The sequence below is a fragment of the Castanea sativa genome, chromosome 12, assembly GCF_040712315.1.
Source record: "Castanea sativa cultivar Marrone di Chiusa Pesio chromosome 12, ASM4071231v1".
NCBI lineage: Eukaryota > Viridiplantae > Streptophyta > Magnoliopsida > Fagales > Fagaceae > Castanea > Castanea sativa.
The window spans coordinates 13,594,869-13,615,417 of NC_134024.1; the positions used below are offsets into that span (position 1 = coordinate 13,594,869).

Consider the following 20,549-nt stretch of genomic DNA (forward strand, 5'->3'; position numbering starts at 1 on the left):
TATTGCATTCCTTCTTCAGTTCTCCTTTTATTTATTAATTTAAGTGGAAGTGGGAAGGAAATGAAGAAACAGTACTGAAGCCAAAGTGTCATCATTTGCGTCTTGTATTTCAGTCCCAGTATTTCTTTATCTACAAAGCTAAGAATATTTTTTTCAGTGCCTTCATCATGGTGCTTTGTTTATTATTAGTGCTGTTGAAATATAAATAGATACAGGATGGATTGGGATTCATAATTTCAACTTTTCAAGAGATTCTAATCAAGAAATTATTCACTCCTTTTGTTGATCTATATATGTGATCCTCTTAACCAATACAAATAAATGATTCTGGCTGGGTCCAGTGCAAAGTAAGAAAAAATCAAGGTTTGCATGACTTGTCAGAAGTCCAGGGAAGTATCTATGTCTCAATTTTAAGTTAAGGGGGAAAAGAATCAATGACTTCTTCTATTTTTGTTTTTTTTTTTGTGGATAATTGGGGAGTGTCCGGATTTGAAACCTAAATAGTTCTGTTTGAAACACTAAAAAATGTCAACCAATTGAGTTACATGACCCTTGTGAATCAATAACTTTCAAGACAAAGTAGAATATAAAATAGTAGAGTTGGGCAAATTCTTTCTTGAAGAATAACTATGAAAATTATTGTTGCAAGAACAATTAGTAACAACTAATTTTACAAAAGACATGATACACAACTGCTTAGTTTAAGGACAATGATTGTCTTACACTCTCAATATTCACCATTCGATACACACCACACAGCTGTTTACAAAGTGTGGACAAAAAAACCACATAGTATCCACATTTTTCAAATTGATGTGTGGTGTGTAAAATGTGGGCATTGGGAGTGTGAAACCGCTCAGCATGAGTCAAGAAACCGCTCAGCTTTGAAGCTCAATGGATCATTCCAAATCATAGGATCTCGACCAATTGCCCATACATTAACCAAAACTTGAGAGTTTTTAGGCACTGTATAGCCCATTACTTGGCATGTTTGTCAAGCACAGTGAGGAAGGAGTAGTGGTGGTCCTGGAGGGTGCAATCTAAGCGTCTTTTTGACACAAGCTTCTAGGTAAGGAAGATGGGCTAAATGAGATTCTTTCACAATGTCTGTACCAATTCCATTTTCAAGTTCATCATGGAGTTTATCCAGGACATTTTGATTTTTCATTAGTTCTGCCATTGCCCATTCAATTACAATGCTAGTAGAGTCAGTACTAGCCATAAGTAGCACCTATATATACACGGGGAAAAACATTTTTTTTTTTTATCACATGAAAGTTTTAAAAATACATAGCTAGGTACAAAACAAGCTTTGAGAGAGAGAGAGAGAGAGAGAGAGAGAGAGAGAGAGAGAGAGAGAGAGAGAGAGAGAGAGAGAGAGAGAGAGAGTATACCATAATCAATTGATTGATCTGATCATTTGTGTGCCCATCTTTAATCAAAGTATCCTAAACATCTCTGTTGGGTTCTAAGACTATAGCTTCAAATATATTAAAACTTCATTTTGTAATGTTGACAAACCATGATCAAAATGTTTAGTCTTGTTTTTAGACTTACTCAAAGTACGTTTATATGTAAAGTTGGAATCGAGTGCACTGCAGGATTTATTGTGTAAATTTACCTAGCTCGATCAATTGAAAATTAGACTCGATCGATCGAACCTTGTGCTTATTGTTTTTCTACAAAATTTTTCAACGCAGCCCAAACCCGTTTGACGTGTAGGGTTTTATGTTTTGCCCTAGGTATAAAAGAAAAAACCCTAGCCACGTTTTTAAGGTTGTTACAGTTGTTGTTTATGCTGTGTATGTGAATCTCTTGTGAGATTTAGATGTATTTGCCTTCATATATACTTAGGGTTATCAATAATCAAAATTATGTCAAGAGCTTGATAATCATTCAGTTGCTGCATTAAGAGCTTAAAAACACACAAGCGAGAGTGCTTATACTTGCTGTGAATCCAAGAAAGAAGTAGTCCTTGGACTCAAAGCTGTCATGTGGTCGTGGTAGTAAGTTTCATACTTGAGGTAGCAATAGGATGTTAATGGTTTAAGTCGATATTGTGTAAACTTCAATTCTTTCATAGTGGATCTGTTTTACCTTGAGAATAGTTAAGTTAAATCCTCCCCAGGTTTTTTACTGGTTTAATTTTATTGGGTTATTATATCGATCGTTGTGTTATTTATTTTTCGCATTGTTTCAATGATATGATTTATCTGTGTTAACCTAAATCTGCATAATTTACCTAAGTTAATCATTTGGCTAAATAACTAGGTTAATCTGGTTGTGTTTAAAGGGGTCTAAAAAACGTACAATCTCCAAGACCTAAGCACTATCTTGTTTTCATCTTATTTTGATAATATCCTCCCAAATGGTAACAGATTTTCCAATTAGTTTATCACGTTTCTTTTGTATATCTTGAAAATCCAATGCACTCTATATAGGATACAAATTTGATAAATCAGGAGTAATCATCAACTCTGCCATTTCACTTATAAATTTCCTTAACTCTTTGCTCATTCCTTTTCTTTCAAAGTCCAAAGAGTCCATTGAAAATATCGCATTACTCAAGATATTAGTAACAGTAATATAGACTGTCCCTCCAAGATTCACCACCTCACCTTCCTTAGAACCCAGAAAACCCACAAACTCCGTCACCTTCTTCTCTCTTATGTGTTTTTGAGATTCCAATACTTTGGCTGAAAAAAGGTCAGCTTTACAGATGGTCCTTAAGGACCTCCAATAATAGTTGCATTCAGGGGCACCTCCAATTGAGAAGATGAGTTTTGGGTTTATGATTGGAGAGGTATGTGTAACGTTAGCGGCCTGACAATATTCGATCATGGGTCTTAAGAATTTCGCTTGCTGCGGCTGGTGATGATGCAATAATTATACTAATTTGGATTCTAGCTAAGTTGGCAACTGGCAAGTATGGAATGGAGCTCCCTTCCCATTTGGCAAATGTTTCCAACAATAGGCCATACAAATGGACCTGGCATGGTGGGAGTGGTGGATTTTAGACAATTTGTGCTTGTAATAATAAAGATAAGAGAGAGTTACTAGAAGGAGAAGGAGACTGAAGAAAAACAGGTAGGTCCCCCTCGCTATTGCCTTTTGATCCATAGTTTTGGTGAGAAACTAAAGCTGTATATGGTAATTGTGAACTTGTTATCGCTCAAATTTATAGGTGAGTGATAGAATCTGTTTGAGTTTGTTCTTTGTTGCTCTACGTCCAATCGTTTTAGATGAAGATATTGAATTATTGACTGCATAGTGACTAAGAGGCCAGAGTAAATGTTTGGAGGACCGCTCTCACTTATCAATTGATTATTGTCAGAAATGAAGAGCTGTCAAGTTTGCTTTAGTGGATCTTGAACCTGATCTTGGGGCCCTGAAAAAAGTTTCAAAGACTAATTTATATTAGTTAGTATCTAATGACTAATGTCGATTAGTTTTAAGTGTAAACAACAACAAAATTAAAAAAAATGATCATAATGTTGATTGAGTAACAACCTATGGAGTATGGACCCCAATGCAGTATTGTCGTATTTCCATGTCGAAATATAAAGAAACTTATACGTGACTATCAATTCAAATTCTTTAACATGTTAAAGTCCACGTTGGTTAAATAAAGATAATATGATTAGTTTATGATCACGGGCCCGCAGAAAATTTAAGTTTCTTTAATTTATATCATAAAATTGTGGAGTAGTTGGTGTGTACATAAAGGTTCGTTTGTTTTTTTTTGATAAGTACATAAAGGCTTGTTTAATCAAGCTAATCATGCTTATCTAATTTCTATTATTTTAATAATTTGATAGTTACAATATAAGAAAGGGGAAATTTTTGAAATTTTAAACTCTAGAAATCTGTTTGGAAATATATTATTTAGCTTTTTGCTGAAAATTTATTGCTAAAAGTGTGCTAAAATTTACTTGTACTTTGAAAAAATTTGAAAAAAATGAGAAAATGGGGGAAAAATTAAGCTTTTAAAAAGCTATACATAAAAATAAAAAACTTTTGTTTATTTGTTTTGAATTTTTTTCCTCTCTATCTTCTTTGTAGGTTATTCTTTATTCGAATCCTTTATATATTATTTTTGTTTATTTCCTTCATTTGATTTATTTATATTATTAGCATTATTATTTTGCTAAGTTGTTGTTGTTATTATTATTATTATTATTATTTATCTATGGACAATGAGGGTATATATATAGACCTCAGATACCTCTTCCACTAGAACTTATCTACCACATAATATATAATTCCAAGATGCAGGTTTATTTATCTATGAACAAAGTTGAAACTACGTCTGAACTCAGCAATGCAAATGATTTCTATTTTCACCAATACGATATGAAATCACCAAACTATTGGGAAATTATTAATTTGATGTACTCCCTTTTTTTTTTTTGGGGGGGGGGGGGGGGGGGATAATTAGGCAGACCGTAAGCTAGCCTCGTAACAATAACTGGTCATCCCTTTGTAGAGAAACTGATTTCCCTTGTGCCTGTCTTCTAGTCTCACTAACACAAGTTAAGGTAAAGACTAAAAGGAGAGAGAGAGAGAGAGAGAGAGAGAGAGAGAGAGAGAGAGAGAGAGAGAGAGAGAGAGAGAGAGAGAGAGAGAGAGAGAGAGAGAGAGAGAGAGAGAGAGAGAGCAAAGGGCAACAAAACCATATTAAAAAAATAAGGGTTGAGTTGCGCATTTAAATTCTTACTTAACATGGAAAATAATTATTACAAGACCAATACGTAACAACTAATATTACACAAGAAATAATACACAACAGTTTAGTTTAATGGTAACAACTATAATACAATAGCACACTAGAAATGGCACACAAACATGATCTTAAAAACTTATAATACACAAGAAATGGTACACAACTATTTTCTTCCTTTAGGAATAAGTTGTAGGGGTTGCTTCTTTTTCAGTGTTATGGCGAAATGATCATTCATGTCTAGTTCAGTTGATTTCATACTACCTGGAAGAAACCAGTCAAATGAGTGGACTAATGATGCCAAAATAAGTGGAACCTGCTTAGTAGCCAAAGGTTGTCCAGGACAAACTCTCCTTCCAGCTCCAAAAGGCGTATAGGCAAAATTGGTTCCCTTCAAATCCAAACATGAGTCAAGAAACCTCTCAGGTTTGAACCTTAATGGATCATTAAAAATTGAAGGATCTCGTCCTATTGCCCACATGTTAACCAGAATTTTGGAGTCTTTAGGAATTGTATAGCCCATTACTTGACATGTTTGTAAGGCACGACGAGGAAGGAGTAATGGTCCTGGAGGGTATAATCTCAGTGTCTCTTTGACACAAGCTTCTAGGTATGGAAGATGGGCTAAATGGGATTCTTTCACCATTTCTGTTCCAATTTCACGTTTAAGTTCGTCACGTAGTTTGTGCAAGACATCTTGGTTTCTCATCAATTCTGCCATTGCCCATTCAGTTACCATACTACTGGAATCAGTGCCAGCGATAAGTAGATCCTATACATGGAGAGAAAAAGATGATTTTTTTTTTTATCAAATTTAAATTTATGAAAATACATATGACATTCTAAATTTCACATATAAAGCGAACTTAGGGTTTAGAGAGAGAGAGAGAGAGAATGAGCATACCAAAATCAATTGGCTGATCTGATCATTTGTAAATCCTTCTTTAATCAAAGCATCCAAGAAATCTCTCTGACCTAAAATAGAACTCTCTTGTTTCCGTCTTTCTTTGATAATATCATCCCAAATAGTAATAAAATTTTTAACTATTTTATCACGTTTCTTCTGTATACCTTGAAAATCCAATCCAGTTAATATTGGATAAAAATCTGATAAATCTGGAATCATTCCTAACTCTACTATTTCAACAATAAGCTTCCTCAACTCGTTACCAATACCCTTTCCCACAAAGTCAAAAAAGTCTAATGAAAATATTGCATTACTCAAAATATTAGTAAAAGTAACATAGACTGTCTCTCCTAGATTCACTACCTCACCCTCCTTAGAACCCAAGAAACCTACCAACTCATTCACCTTGTTCTCTCTTATGTGGTTTTGAGATTCCAATACTTTGGCTGAAAAAAGGTCAGATTTACAAATAACCCTTAGGCCCCTCCAATAATCGTTGCACTCAGGGGAAGCTCCAAATGCAAAGTTGAGTTTTGGGTTTATGAGTGGAACAGCGTTTGCGATGTACCGGCCTGACAAATCTCGGTCATGGGTCTTAAGAACTTCTCTTGCTGCATCTGGCGATGATGCAATGACAGTAATTTGGTTGCCAAACCGTAGAGACATGAGGGGGCCATGGATTCTAGCTAAGTTGGCTAGAATGGAATGGAGCTGCCTTCCCATTTGGAAAATGTTCCCTACAATAGGCCATGCAAATGGACCTGGTGGGAGTGGTGGACTTTTAGAGAATATGTGTTTGAAGTAAAGATAGAAGAAGGGTATTAGAAGGAGGAGACTGAAGAAGACCTTTAGATCCATAGTTTTGGTGAGAAAAACTAAAGCTGTATTGCATTTGTGAACTTGTAATTAAGTTGTAACCCTAATTTATAGAGTGAGAAAATCATGTTTTACGGTTTGATTTATTCTAAATATAATCCACATGTTACAAGTGTTGTAAATAAAGATTCAATTATGATCTTTGGGCCCAAAGATCATATAATTGTGATTTTTTATATTAAAAAAGTCCCTTTCGTACGTGGATCCTTAACCCGCTTATCCACCTACTTTTTTTATATAATTTATATTCCTATTTATGGTTTCAATAAAAAAAAAAAATCATAATGTTGATTGAGAAACAACCAATGGACCCCATGCCGAAATATAAAGAAACTTCTTGAGACAATGTTCAATTTAAACCAAATTTAAAGTGTCTCACGTTATGTCATTAAATTACATCTTCTCCTTATATCCTTCATGTTTGTAAAATTTTAAAAAAATTAAAGATCAATTAACTATGTCATCAATAAACTTTTTAAATTACAAGTTTTTGTAATTTGAAATTATGTATAAAATATAAGCTTATAGAATATATAATAAATAATATTTGATTGACACAAAATTCGACATGTGTATTAAGAGTGTAAAGAACATATAATTTAACGGTTAGATTTTCAAAATATGTGGTAATATTTATTTTATTAAGTGAGTTTGTAACCTTAAGTTACAACCAATTTTGTAGCTAAATTTTGTTCATAAAACTCTACTATTAGAATTTTATCACGGTTTTAGCTATTAGACCTAAAATCAAGGGATTTTGCATATTTTGTCAACAAGATATTTTAAAATGAATTCTAAAAAAAAATAAAAATTCCACGCATTGAGCTGGTTATAGGCTATTTTCACATGATAATCAGTTCAGCTTTAACATGTCGAAGTGGACATTGATTTTATCGTTTAGACCAACATGGCAGGAGAAGGTTTTGGTGGAGGATAGATGTAGTATAGCTCAAACAGGTCTAGTATATTTGTGTCCCTAAGGTTGTGATAGGTAATGTTAGCTTCCTAGCTAAGCTGGCCATTGAAATGTCAATTGATCACTGTATTCTATCTTTCTGGTTTATCAAAAAAAAAAAGATTTTATCGTTTAGATTTTTCAAATTTGTACTGGATTTTATATGTTTTTTTTTGTAGTACAGTGTGCTTAATTGGTTGAGTGGTTGAATTCCATATTAGGTAGCAATTAGAATTAGAATAAGTGATATATATATATATATATATATATATATTAATTGTTGGACCCCAACATATATTAGCCTTTTGAAATTAGAAGGTGCCCCCAACATAGGGGCAGGTGGCGTGGGGCTAAGGACCTTTTTTTTTTTTTTAATAAAAATATTATTATTATAAAGTGTTTTTTAAAGTGATCTATAGAGATTTTTATTTATTTTTTATTTATTTTGGATAGGAAGTGGACCATTATATATAAAGAGCTATTAATATTTGGAACACAAGACCCCAAAATTATATCTTTGAATCCTTTTATAATGGTCCACTTCCTACACTTTTTTTTTTCTTCTAATTACTAATTTTTCAGAAAATTAACATATTAAAATAAAAGGTGATTTAGTCCTCATGACTCAATCAAAAAGTAATAAAAAATAAAAAAAAAAAGGCTACAGGGAGACTTTCCAAGGGGTTAACTTTAAAACTCTCATAAATCTAAGATTCCAAGACTGTGTAGATATTGGAAAAAAGTACTCAAAGTTTTGAAAACGTAAAGAAAAAATAGGCTAAAGGGTTAATCTTTTATCTAGACCTTAGTATTACAAATTTTAATTATTAAGTTAAAGCAAATAAACACTAAACAAATTATGAATATGAATTCTGAAACTTCAGTATTCTTTAAATAAATTCTATACTTTGTTTTTCTATAAATATCTGTTTTGGCCTTTTTATTGGTTTATCTCTTTTTTCTTCTTGATAAGAAACTGAAATTTCATTAAATTGAACGAAAAAAAAAATTACAGCAATATTCTATGAGAGCATATTCTATACAATAAAAGCTTTCTTCAATCCAACTAATATACTGTCTCTTTGGGTATTATATCTGCTTATTAATTAATATAATGAGTTATCCAAAAATTAAAAAAAAAAAAAAAAAACGTATCTCATTTAAGAAAACAGTGAAGCCGCGCGAGTGTCCTCATTTCTGTAGGGCTCCATGCATGGTGCAATTATCATTTATCATTACACTGCTCAACTTGTCTTTTTTTCTTTTTCTTTTCTTATTATAGAAAAAAGTGTCCTTTTATTCCACTGATCAACTCGCTCCTTATTTTTTTTTTATTTATGTAAAAGCTATGAATATTGTTTTGAGTGCCTTTATTATGCACCTTATTTTATATTTATTTTTAGTGTTGTCGATAACCATATTTGAGATTTCATTTTGAAAAAAAAAACAAAAAATAAAAATAAAATAAAACAAAAAACAAAAACCCACTACATTTCTCGGTGTGACATTTTCTATGTATGTAGCAGAGCTATGATGACACAAGTGGTGCCCTTATCTACTCTTTTTGTTGAGTCTGTCTACTCAACCGACAAAATCATAGTTCAAAAGAATCAACACTATGATCGTCTCTCCCCTTAAAGTATTTACAAGAAGGAAATCAGAAGTATTCTGTGGCAAATTGTTAGTGAAAAATAAAATAAAATAAGTTATGTCACGAATTTATACTTGTCAAGTCGACTATTATGAAATTTTTTGTATATACAGTATTGTTCAATGAAGAAACAGTGAAGCAAGTGTCACCAGTTCTGTAAGGCACTATGGCATTGTGCCCTTATTATGTGAAATGGACAAAGGATTGGTGCTGAGAAATTAAGTAAATTATTGTCTCATACTCCTAATGTGTATGCCTCAAATACACCTCAGTTTGAAATATGTAATACCTAATGCCTACACTTTTTTTTTTTTGAGAAATAATTACAACATGCTACTAACCCTGCAGCTCGAACCATTTCTCCCTTAGACCCCTAAGCACTTTGTACTTAGGGATGTGTCAATTCAGCTACAAGTAATGCCCACACTTTGTATATATGGAATGTGCACTTTGAGAATGTGAAATCATTGCCCAAGCAATTATCATTACATGGCTCAACTTGCATCTTGCTTAATTTCCACTCCCTATTTTTTTAATTACAGAGCTGAGAATATTTTTTGAGTGTATTTATCATGTTCTTTTTTATTATTTGTTTATTTTTAGTCTGTTGATGACCTTCCTTGAGATTTCTTTTTCCAAAAAAAAAACATAAAATCCAAGCACTGGATTTGTAACCAGAAAACAACAAGCAGCATGATACAATTTTTTAAACAAACCTTGTCATCTAGCTTAATTTTCCAAATGAATGAATTTGAGACGTAAGGATGGCAATAAGTGTAGGTTAATTTATTGACCCCACCGAACAAATTTTAAAATTTCTAAATAGATACGGGTGGATTTGGATTCAAGATTTTAAATTTGATAAAGCATGAGAAGTGTTGAATTAAGTATAAGATAGGTCACCGCACACCTTTGACACGATGATCACTTTACAAGTATTTAACTGCTCATAGGGTGTGGGGGCAAAAACTGGGGTTCAAGTCTCTAGAAGAAAGTTTCACACACATATATACTTAAATTAAGTTAGAATAAAATTTCTATCTTGAATAAAAAAAATAAATAAAGAAAAGTATATCAAGATAAGACTAATCGAAAAAACATTTAGTCTTGAAGAAGAAACTATACACATGATGGTTCTAACTAATATAAATAAGGGAAAAGTTAACGGATGCCTTAAGGACATTTCTTAGGAAATCATTTTAGAAAAGATTTTATGGGAAAAAAAAAAAAATTAACATTTTGACAGCTTTTTCTATTTCCCATAAAAGTGGTATCAAAACGTTTCTAAAATAGTTTATTAACAATTGCTCTAAGAATACTGGTTAACATGACCCTACAAATAATCTTAAGAAAACAATTAATAAATTTATTAATTATGTTGTTATTTGTTAATGTAATTCCAATTATATTCACTGTCATGTCAATTTGTAAATTTTTTATAATAATAAAATTATTAGCAACTTTCCTACACACATGCGCACGTGTGTGTGTGGTGTGTGTGTGTGGTATATTAGTAAATTTGATATTTCTCTTTTTTCAGATTTTTTTTTTTAAAAATTGATGGAAATGTCTTAATTGAATAAATCTAAAACTAAAATGATGGAAATGAACGAAAGCAAAATTAGAGTACTGAAATAAATTATGGAAAAACTTAGAAGGTAAATTTTGCACTTTAGCCGAAAACTTATCATGTTATAACTTATAAGACTAATGACTTATTGTATAATAAAATTTATAATATCCCTAATACTATCAGAAGATGACCAAAAATTTATACAAATTGATGTTGATTGCTTGTAAAACGTGTTTCTTGCACGCACTTCGATTCTATAGAGTAGCTAGTTTTGATTCGGTGGCTGTAGAATATTGGAACCCAGTTCTTATTTCTTTGATCAACACTGGAATAGTGTTACATGGAGGGGAGATTTATAGTTGATGATGTTAAGGCAATTGTGTTGGGGAGATAAACATCTTGGAGAGCTTCGTTAAGTAATTAATATAACATATAGAGACACTTTACCCAAAAAACCTAAGCCCCAATGGGTATATGTTCAATTGTGTTATATTAACTACTCATTTTTATTCAATGTGGAACTTCACCCACACATGTATACCCAATCTCTCCCTCACGCGTGAGTTTCTACCTCTTTGTGGGCTTCAAGACCTCTCCGTGAGCTATGAACAAGTCCTACTCACTCCCTCTTACCTAATGGACTTTTTCCTTCACTAGTACATCATCTATGGGCCTTCACATGTCAATCCCTCACGTCTTTTTATCCTTCATGGGAACCTTGCACCTCATCCTTTGTTGGGCCTTTTTCAAGATCATTTGTGTGGGCTTTATAGGCTTTCTTAGTACAATATATTGTCCCTGCTCCAACTGCGAAAGGGAACCGCCTTGCTCCATTTACAAAAAGGCTTTAAGTACACACACCCTGTTCTCGCTTCACCTGCGAAATGAACCTCGATAACCTTTGCCACGTTTTTACCACACCACCATGGGCTCTGATACCATTTGTTGGATCCCAAATAATATTATCAACAATATTATTAATCCAAAACAACAATCAGACACAAAAACACAAAATTTACGTGGAAAACCATTTCTCTTTGAAGGGAAAAACCATAGGACAAACTCTGAATCAATTTCACTATTATCAAATCAATTACAATATTTCTTGTGCATGTTTCACGGCTAAAGAAAAAAACTCTCTTATTTTTCTTTACTCTCACACACTCTCTTTGTGTTTTCTCAAAAGCAGCAATACCTTGCTCTCTCCTCCTTGGCTATCTCCTCGAAAGCGGCAATTATTTGCTCTCTTCTTCTTGGCTATCTTCTCGAAGGCGGCAATTATATATTTGCTCTTTCCTCCTTCTTGTGTTCCTCCCAAGCAAAAATCATTTTTTTTCTCTCTTAGTTTCACGTTCTATTTTCCTTCTCCCCATAGGGAGGACCCTTGGGCCAAAGCCAAAGCCAAAGCTAAAGCTATCAAATTCTTTGTAGCATTGTCTATTTATAAGACTCTTTTCCTATTCCCTCTTAGAGTATGAATATATTACCTCTTTAATAAGGAATATACTTTCCTTCCACAACAAGGAAACTTAAATTAATTTTTCCTTCTTCAATTAGAAAACCTAATGGACTTTCCAAGTCACAAATTGGAATTTAAGGCAATTTCCCAACAATCTCCACCTTGACTCAAATTTTATCAATTGTCTTCAACTGTTTTCTTTCCTCTTGAGATAGTTCCACAGTAATCAAGTAGTCTTCTTTTCCTCTTGGAATAGCTCCACCTCAATCAAAACAATCTCTTCTCTTCCATCTTAATTCACACACAAAAAGTCATCCACTAAATCAACCAAACTCTGATACAACTGTTGGTTCTTTCTTTCACAACATTGTGCGCAACTGATTTTGATAGAGTTAATTGAATAACTCCTAATACCTGTCTATCAAGAAGATTCAATTCTTCATCCTTCATAGTGTCAAGTTTCTTCCCCAAAAGAGGGAGCATCCTCCAATATCCAAAGTCTATTCCATCAAAATTTTCAACTTCTAAAGCCTTGCCTTATTCTCTGGCCATTGTTTCTACTCTAACATTAGCTCTAATACCATTTGTTGGGGAGATAAACGCCTTGGGAAGCTTTTTTGAGTAATTAATATAACATATAGAAACACACTTTAACCCAAAAGGCCTAAATCCAAATGGGTATATGCTTAATTATATTATATTAACTACTCATTCTTCTCATCTTTATTCAATATGGAACTTCACTCACACGTGTATACCCAATAAATTGCTTAGGGTTTTACACTTTTACTTTTATTTGATTAAAGCAATCAAACAAGTTCTATTGGATTAAACCAATCAAACACTAAATAGTTGCAATTATAAATTCAGAAAGTTTTGGTCATCTTTAAACAAATTCCCTTTTGTTTATAAACTCTCAAAACAAAATAGGCTTGGAAAAGTAAATCATAAAAGAATGTAGAGGAATATGATTTATATTCTCTAGTACTTTTAGAAGTTTATAAAAGTATGGAGGTAAGGAAATATATAATTATAAAATTATAATTTGATTTTTCACATACATTTTGTGCATACCCAATTCTCGGCTAATCGCACTGACCGAACACTCTTCCTCCTATGTTTCCTCACTTGCTCTCTCTCTCTTCTCTAGTTCTCTTATATACAGTGTCTAACCCCTTTTCCTCTTACCTTTCCTCTATTTATAAACTTCCTTTAGTGGGCCAGCAATGATTGTTTTTTAACAATTCTCGTGCGAGTGGGGCCGGTTTTGATTATTCTTGACAACAAAGGTCCCCACTATGAAACTAGTAACTCAAATGTTGGAACTCGTACCAGACGTTGAATATTGCTTGGTGGTGATATCCCTTAAAGCATTACTGATGTATCCCAGGATGCATCTGAGCAAGAGCAGCCCCGAGGCTTGAACAGGCCTCGGCCTAACCTACCGAGCATAGGAGGATGGTCAGATATGAAGTCATCATGTAGTCCATACCATTTGGGCCAAATGATAATGGGCCAACGACCATACATCGCACACATTTAATTAAAGAAATGAGTTTTCTTCCTAATGGAAAGTATGTTTAAAAGAGAATGAAATGTAACGAGTATTCTCTCCTAATTAGAACTGATCATACACCTGATTAGTCTTCGAATAGAAGGGTGGCAATCAATTTCAAAAGAAAGGGTAAGGAAAAATCAAGATTAAACGTTTGAAAATTCTAGGTGTTCAGGCAGGTGGTGGGTTTGATAGATATTTACTTGACCAACTCCATCTTTAGTTTACACTTAAGCTCCCTATTGGGCCTTTAATTAGATCACACCTTATTCCTTTGTATACACAAATTTTTAACGCTAATTATTATCACACATGCTGAATTATACATTATCGTACACACTCTAATTGAAATTGTGCTTTGAAGACACAATTTCACAAGAAACGCTACTTGCACAAACTACCATCTTAATAACTAATAATAAGAAACAAGAAATGATACACAACTATTTTATTCCTTTAGGAATAAGTTGTAGGGGCTGCTTCTTCCGCAATGTTATGGTGAACTTCTCATTCATGTCTAGCTCAGTTAAATTCTTATTACCTGGAAGAAACCAATCAAATGAGTGAACCAATGATGCCAAAATAAATGGAACTTGCATAGTTGCCAAAGATTGTCCAGGGCAAATTCTCTTTCCTGCACTAAAAGGTATATATTCAAAATTATTTCCCTTAGAATCCAAACTTGAGTCAAGAAATCGCTCAGGTTTGAAGCTCAATGAATCATTCCAAATCATGGAGTCTCGACCAATTGCCCACATGTTAACCAAAACTTGAGAGTCTTTAGGAACTGTGTAGCCCATCACTTGGCATGTTTGTAAGGCACGATGAGGAAGAAGTAGTGGTCCTGGTGGGTGCAATCTCAGTGTCTCATTGACACAAGCTTGTAGTTAGGGAAGATGGGCTAAATGCGATTCTTTTACGATATCAGTGCAATTTCACGGTCAAGTTCATCACGAAGTTTATGCATGGCATCTTGATTTTTCATCAAATTCGCTACTCCCCACTCAATTGCAATGATACTAGTGTCGATGCCAGCTATAAATAGCTCCTATACAAAGAGAGAAATAAAGGTTGTTCAACACATTAAAGTTATAAAAATGCATATGAGGTGTTGAGATTTCCTCGCTGTAGAAATTTTGTTAGAATAAAAAATTTAACACTTGGAAAGAAGGTATCTAACCAAATACTTTGTAATAAGTCTCATCACATTCATGACATAATACATGAAATGGTTCTTAGTAAAAGCGAAGTATTAATTTGTTACACACCACTCTTGCCTCTTATTTCACTTGCACTTGTTGGATATTTCTTACGATCTATGAAAGCCTTATGTAGCATACAAAGGAGATAACTTGGAGAGGAAAAAAAATCACCTAAAAGTAGCAAAAGTTAAATACATGATAAAGAAAAACCAATAATAGCAATTTCTCTTTATCTTGAACTCTATGCCCATATTATTTCTTTTTTACTCATAATTTGAAATATGAAAAACAATAACCTACCAACTAAAATATACTATTTCCGTATCTTGTTTCTAACCACCCTAAAGACATGCAAACAAATAACACACCAAAAGGAAAATTTACTAAATAACATATGCAAAATGCTTTAAGAACAAATCACTGTTCTATTACTAAAGTTGATGATAAAGCTTACATGAGGTACTTTCAAATTTCTAGAAAGTAAACTAAGGATCGTGTAAATTTTTTATTATTCAAACATCTAAACTTAGAGTTACATTGATTATAGCTAAGTGCAACTTATCATATATGCATCTGTAAGAGAAAGAGAGAGAAAGAAGACTTACCACAATCAATTGATTAATTTGATCATTAGTATAACCATCTTTAATCAAAGCATCTAAGAAATCGCTTTGGTCTGAAATCACACTTTCTTGTTTCCGTCTTTGTTTGATAATATCCTCCCAAATAGTAATAAGTTTTCCAAGTACTTCCTTACTTTTCTTTCTTATACCTTGAAAATCTAATCCACTCAATATAGGATACAAATCTGAAAAATTTACAGTAATATTCAATTCTGCATCTTCCGTTAAAAGTTTCCTTAATTCTTTTCCAATACCTTGACCTTCAAAATCTAAGAAGTCTATTGAAATTTTTTTTTTTTTTTTTTGAACAAGGAAAATAATAATAATAATAATTCATTACTCAAGATATTAGTAACAGTAATATAAACTACCTCTCCAAGATTCACAACCTCACCTTCCTTAGAACCCAAGAAGCCTACCAACTCCATCACCTTCTTCTCTCTTGACATCTTTTTATAATTCCAATGCTTTGGCTGAAAAAAGGTCAGCTTTACAAATAGCCCTCAGGCACCTCCAGTGATCATTGCACTCGTTAGCAAATCCGATTGAGAAGTTGTTGAGTGTTGGGTTTATGACTGGAGTGGCATGTGAAAGCGGCCTGCCTGACAAAATTTTGTCATGGGTCTTAAGAATTTCTCTTGCAGCTGCTGGAGATGATGCAACTATAATAGTTTGGGTGCCGAGCTGCAGCGACATAAGGGGACCATGAACTCTAGCTAAGTTGGCTAATATGGAATGGAGCTCCCTTTCCATTTGGTGAATGTTCCCTACAATAGGCCATGAAAATGGACCTGGTGGGAGTGGTGAATTTTTAGAGAATACATGCTTCTCGATGTAACGAAAGAAGAGAGGTATTGGAAGGAGGAGGAGAAGCAAGAAGATCATGTCAGTCTTCCACACTGGTATATCCTTTTGATCCATTGTTTCTGTGAGACACTAAGGCTGTATTGTAATTGAGAAAATCTGTTTTTAAGTTTGCTCTTTGCTGCATCAAAACAATATTCTTAGCTTTTACATAAAAAAAAAAAAAAAAAAAAAGGAGTGAGTTGATCAGTGGAATAAAGGGACGCTTTTTCTATAATAAGGAGTGCATGGTGCAATTATCATTTATCATTACACTGCTCAACTTGTCTTTTTTCTTTTTCTTTTCTTATTATAGAAAAAGCGCCCCTTTATTCCACTGATCAACTCACTCCTTTTTTTTTTTTAAATGTAAAAGCTAAGAATATTGTTTTGAGTGCCTTTATTATTTGCCTTATTTTATATTTATTTTTAGTGTTGTCGATAACCATATTTGAGATTTCATTTTGAAAAAAAAAAAAAAAAACAAAACAAAAAACAAAAACCCACTACATTTCTCCGTGTGACATTTTCTATGTATGTAGCAGAGCTATGATGACACAAGTGGTGCCCTTATCTACTCTTTTTGTTGAGTCTGTCTACTCAACCAACAAAACCATAGTTCAAAAGAATCAACACTATGATCGTCTCTCCCCTTAAAAGTATTTACAAGAAGGAATTCAAAAGTATTCTGTGGCAGATTGTTAGTGAAAAAAAAATAAAAATAAAAAAGTTATGTCACGAATTCATACAAAAATCAGTAAAAAATTGTCGAGTTAACTGTTATGAAATTTTTTGTGTATACAACATTGTTCAATAAAGAAACAGTGAAGCAAGTGTCACCAATTCTGTAGGGCACTATGGCTTTGTGCCCTTATTATGTGAAATGGACAAAGGATTGGTGCTGAGAAATTAAGTAAATTATTGTCTCATACTCCTAATGTGTATGCCTCAAATACACACCTCAATTTGAAATATGTAATACCTAATGCCCACACTTTGTATATATGGAATGTGCACTTTGAGAATGTGAAATCATTGCCCAAGCAATTATAATTACATGGCTCAACTTGCATCTTGCTTAATTTCCACTCCCTATTTTTTTAATTACAGAGCTGAGAATATTTTTTGAGTGTATTTATCATGTTCTTTTTTATTATTTGTTTATTTTTAGTGCTGTTGATGACCTTCCTTGAGATTTCTTTTTCCAAAAAAAATAAATAAATAAATAAAATCCAAGCACTGGATTTGTAACCAGAAAACAACAAGCAGCATGATACAATTTTTTAAACAAACCTTGTCGTCTAGCTTAATTTGCCAAATGAATTAATTTGAGACGTAAGGATGGCAATAAGTGTAGGTTAATTTATTGATCCCACCGAACAAATATTAAAATTTCTAAATAGATACGGGTGGATTTGGATTCAAGATTTTAAATTTGATAAGGTATGAGAAGTGTTTAATTAAGTATATTAATATAGACCACCGCACACCTTTGACACGATAGTCACTTCACAAGCATTTAACTATTTGTAAGGTGTGGGAGGTAAGGGTAGGGGTTCAAGTCTCCAGGAGAAAATTTCACATACATATATACTTAGATTAAGTTAGAATAAAATTTCTATCCTGAATAAAATAAATAAATAAAGAAAAGTATATCAAGATAAGACTAATCGAAAAAACATTCAGTCTTGAAGAAGAAACTATACACATGATGGTTCTAACTAATACAAATAAGGAAAAAGTTAACGGATGCCCTAAGGACATTTCTTAGAGAATCATTTTAGAAAAAATTTTATGGGAAAAGAAAAAACATTAACATTTTGACAACTTTTTTCTTTTTCCCATAAAAGTGGTATCAAAACGTTTCTTAAATAGTTTATTCACAATTGCCTTAAGAGTACTGGTTAACATGACCCAACAAATAATCTTAAGAAAGCAATAAATAAATTTATTAATTATGTTGTTATTTGTTAATGTAATTCCAATTATATTCACTGTCATGTAAATTTGTAAATTTTTAATAATAAAAAAATTATTAGCGACTTTCCTACACACGTGTGTGTGTGTGTGGTATATTAGTAAATTTGATATTTCTCTTTTTATCTAATATTTACAACTTATCATTTTATAAATTATCAAATATAAAAAACTTAGGTTAAAATGCAACACTTACCTTCTATGTTTCATCAAAATTCATTTTAGTCCTCTAACTATATTTTCGTTCATTTTAGTCCTCTAACTTTCTAGTTTATATGTTGTGGTTAATTTTCCAAATTTTTCTTCAAATTTTTTAAATTAAAAAAATTCAATTGATGATTGAAAAATATTTCCCAGATTTTTTTTTAAAAAATTGATGGAAATGCCTTAATTGAATAAATCTGAAACTAAAATGATGAAAATGAATGAAAGCAAAGTTAGAGTACTGAAATGAATTATGGAAAAACTTAGAGGGTGGATTTTGCACTTTAGCCGAAAACTTATCATGTTATAACTTATAAGACTAATGACTTATTGTATAATAAAATTTATAATATCCCTAATACTATCAAAAGAGGACCAAAAATTAATACAAATTGATGTTAATTGCCTGTAAAACGTGTTTTTTGCATGCACTTCGATTCTATAGAGTAGCTAGTTTTGATTCGGTGGCTGTAGAATATTGGAACCCAGTTCTTATTTCTTTGATCAACACTGGAACAGTGTTACATAGAGGGGAGATTTATAGTTGATGATGTTAAGGCAATTGTGTTCGGGAGATAAATATCTTGGAGAGCTTTCTTGAGTAATTAATATAATATATAGAGACACACTTTAACCCAAAAGGCCTAAGCCCCAATAGGTATGTACTCAATTATGTTATATTAATTACTCATTCTTCTTATCTTTATTCAATGTGGAACTTCACCCACACATGTATACCCATTATCCCCCTCACGTGTGAGTTTCTGCCTCTCTGTGGGCTTCAAGACCTCTCCATAGGCCATGAACAAGTCCTACTCGCTCCCCCTTGCCTAATGAACTTTTTCCTTCACTAGTACATCATCTATGGGCCGTCACATGTGAATCCCACACGTCTTTTTATCCTTCATGGGAACCTTGCACCTCATCCTTTGTTGGGCCTTTTTCAAGATCATTTGTGTAGGCTTTATGGGCTTTCTTAGTACAATATATTGTCCCTGCTCCAACTGCAAAAGGGACCCGCCTTGCTCCATTTGCAAAAGGGCTTCAAGTACACACACCCCATTCCGCTTCATTGCGAAATGAACCTCGATAACCTTTGCCACCTTTTTCCCACACCACCATGGGCTCTGATACCATTTGTTGGGTCCCAAATAATATTATCAACAATATTAGCAATCCAAAACAATAATCACACACAAGAACACAAAATTTATGTGGAAAACCTTTTTCTCTTTGAAGGGAAAAACAATAGGACAAACTCCGAATCAATTTCACTATTATCAAATCAATTACAATAATTCTTGTGGATGTCTCACGGCTAAAGAAAAAAACTCTCTTATTTTTCTTTACTCTCACACATACTCTCTGTGTTTTCTCAAAAGCAGCAATACCTTGCTCTCTCCTCCTTGGCTATCTCCTTGAAGGCGGCAATTCTTTGCTCTCTCCTTCTTGGCTATCTTCTCGAAGGCAGCAACTATATATTTGCTCTCTCCTCCTTCTTGTGTTCCTCCCAAGCAAAAATCCTTTTTTTTTCTCTCTTAGTTTCACTTTCTATTTTCCTTCTCCCTATAGGGAGGACCCTTGGGCCAAAGCCAAAGCTAAAGCTAAAGCTATCAAATTCTTTGTAGCATTATCTATTTATAAGACTCTTTTCCTATTCCCTCTTAGACTAGAAATATATTACATCTTTAACAAGGAATAGACTTTCCTTCCACCCCAAGGAATAGTCTTTCTTTCGATCCACAACAAGGAAATTTAAATTAATTTTTCCTTCTTCAATTAGGAAACCTAATGGACTTTCCAAGTCACAATTGGAATTTAAGGAAATTTCCCAACAATCTCCACCTTGACTCAAATTTTATCAATTGTCTTCAACTGTTTTCTTTTCTCTTGAGATAGTTCCACCGTAATCAAGTAGTCTTCTTTTCCTCTTGGAATAGCTCCACCTCAATCAAAGCAATCTCTTCTCTTCCATCTTAATTCACACACAAAAAGTCATCCACT

General features: G+C 33.0%; 1 protein-coding gene and 2 pseudogenes across 1 annotated transcript; all 3 read right to left on the reverse strand.

Moving 5' to 3' along the window:
- Nucleotides 1–856: 856 nt before the first annotated feature.
- LOC142620212 (putative (S)-N-methylcoclaurine 3'-hydroxylase isozyme 2) lies at nt 857–3,233 on the reverse strand (annotated as a pseudogene).
- Nucleotides 3,234–4,670: 1,437 nt separating this feature from the next.
- Nucleotides 4,671–6,535, reverse strand: LOC142620925 (putative (S)-N-methylcoclaurine 3'-hydroxylase isozyme 2). The gene is made up of 2 exons (XM_075794234.1): nt 5,625–6,535; nt 4,671–5,492 (listed from the first exon to the last, which is right to left on the reverse strand). Exons 1-2 carry the CDS (start codon nt 6,483–6,485, stop codon nt 4,887–4,889), a joined length of 1,467 nt encoding a protein of 488 aa, XP_075650349.1. The 5' UTR covers nt 6,486–6,535; the 3' UTR covers nt 4,671–4,886.
- A 7,602-nt stretch (nt 6,536–14,137) lies between these two features.
- LOC142621319 (putative (S)-N-methylcoclaurine 3'-hydroxylase isozyme 2) lies at nt 14,138–16,481 on the reverse strand (annotated as a pseudogene).
- Between the last annotated feature and the right edge of the window lie 4,068 nt (nt 16,482–20,549).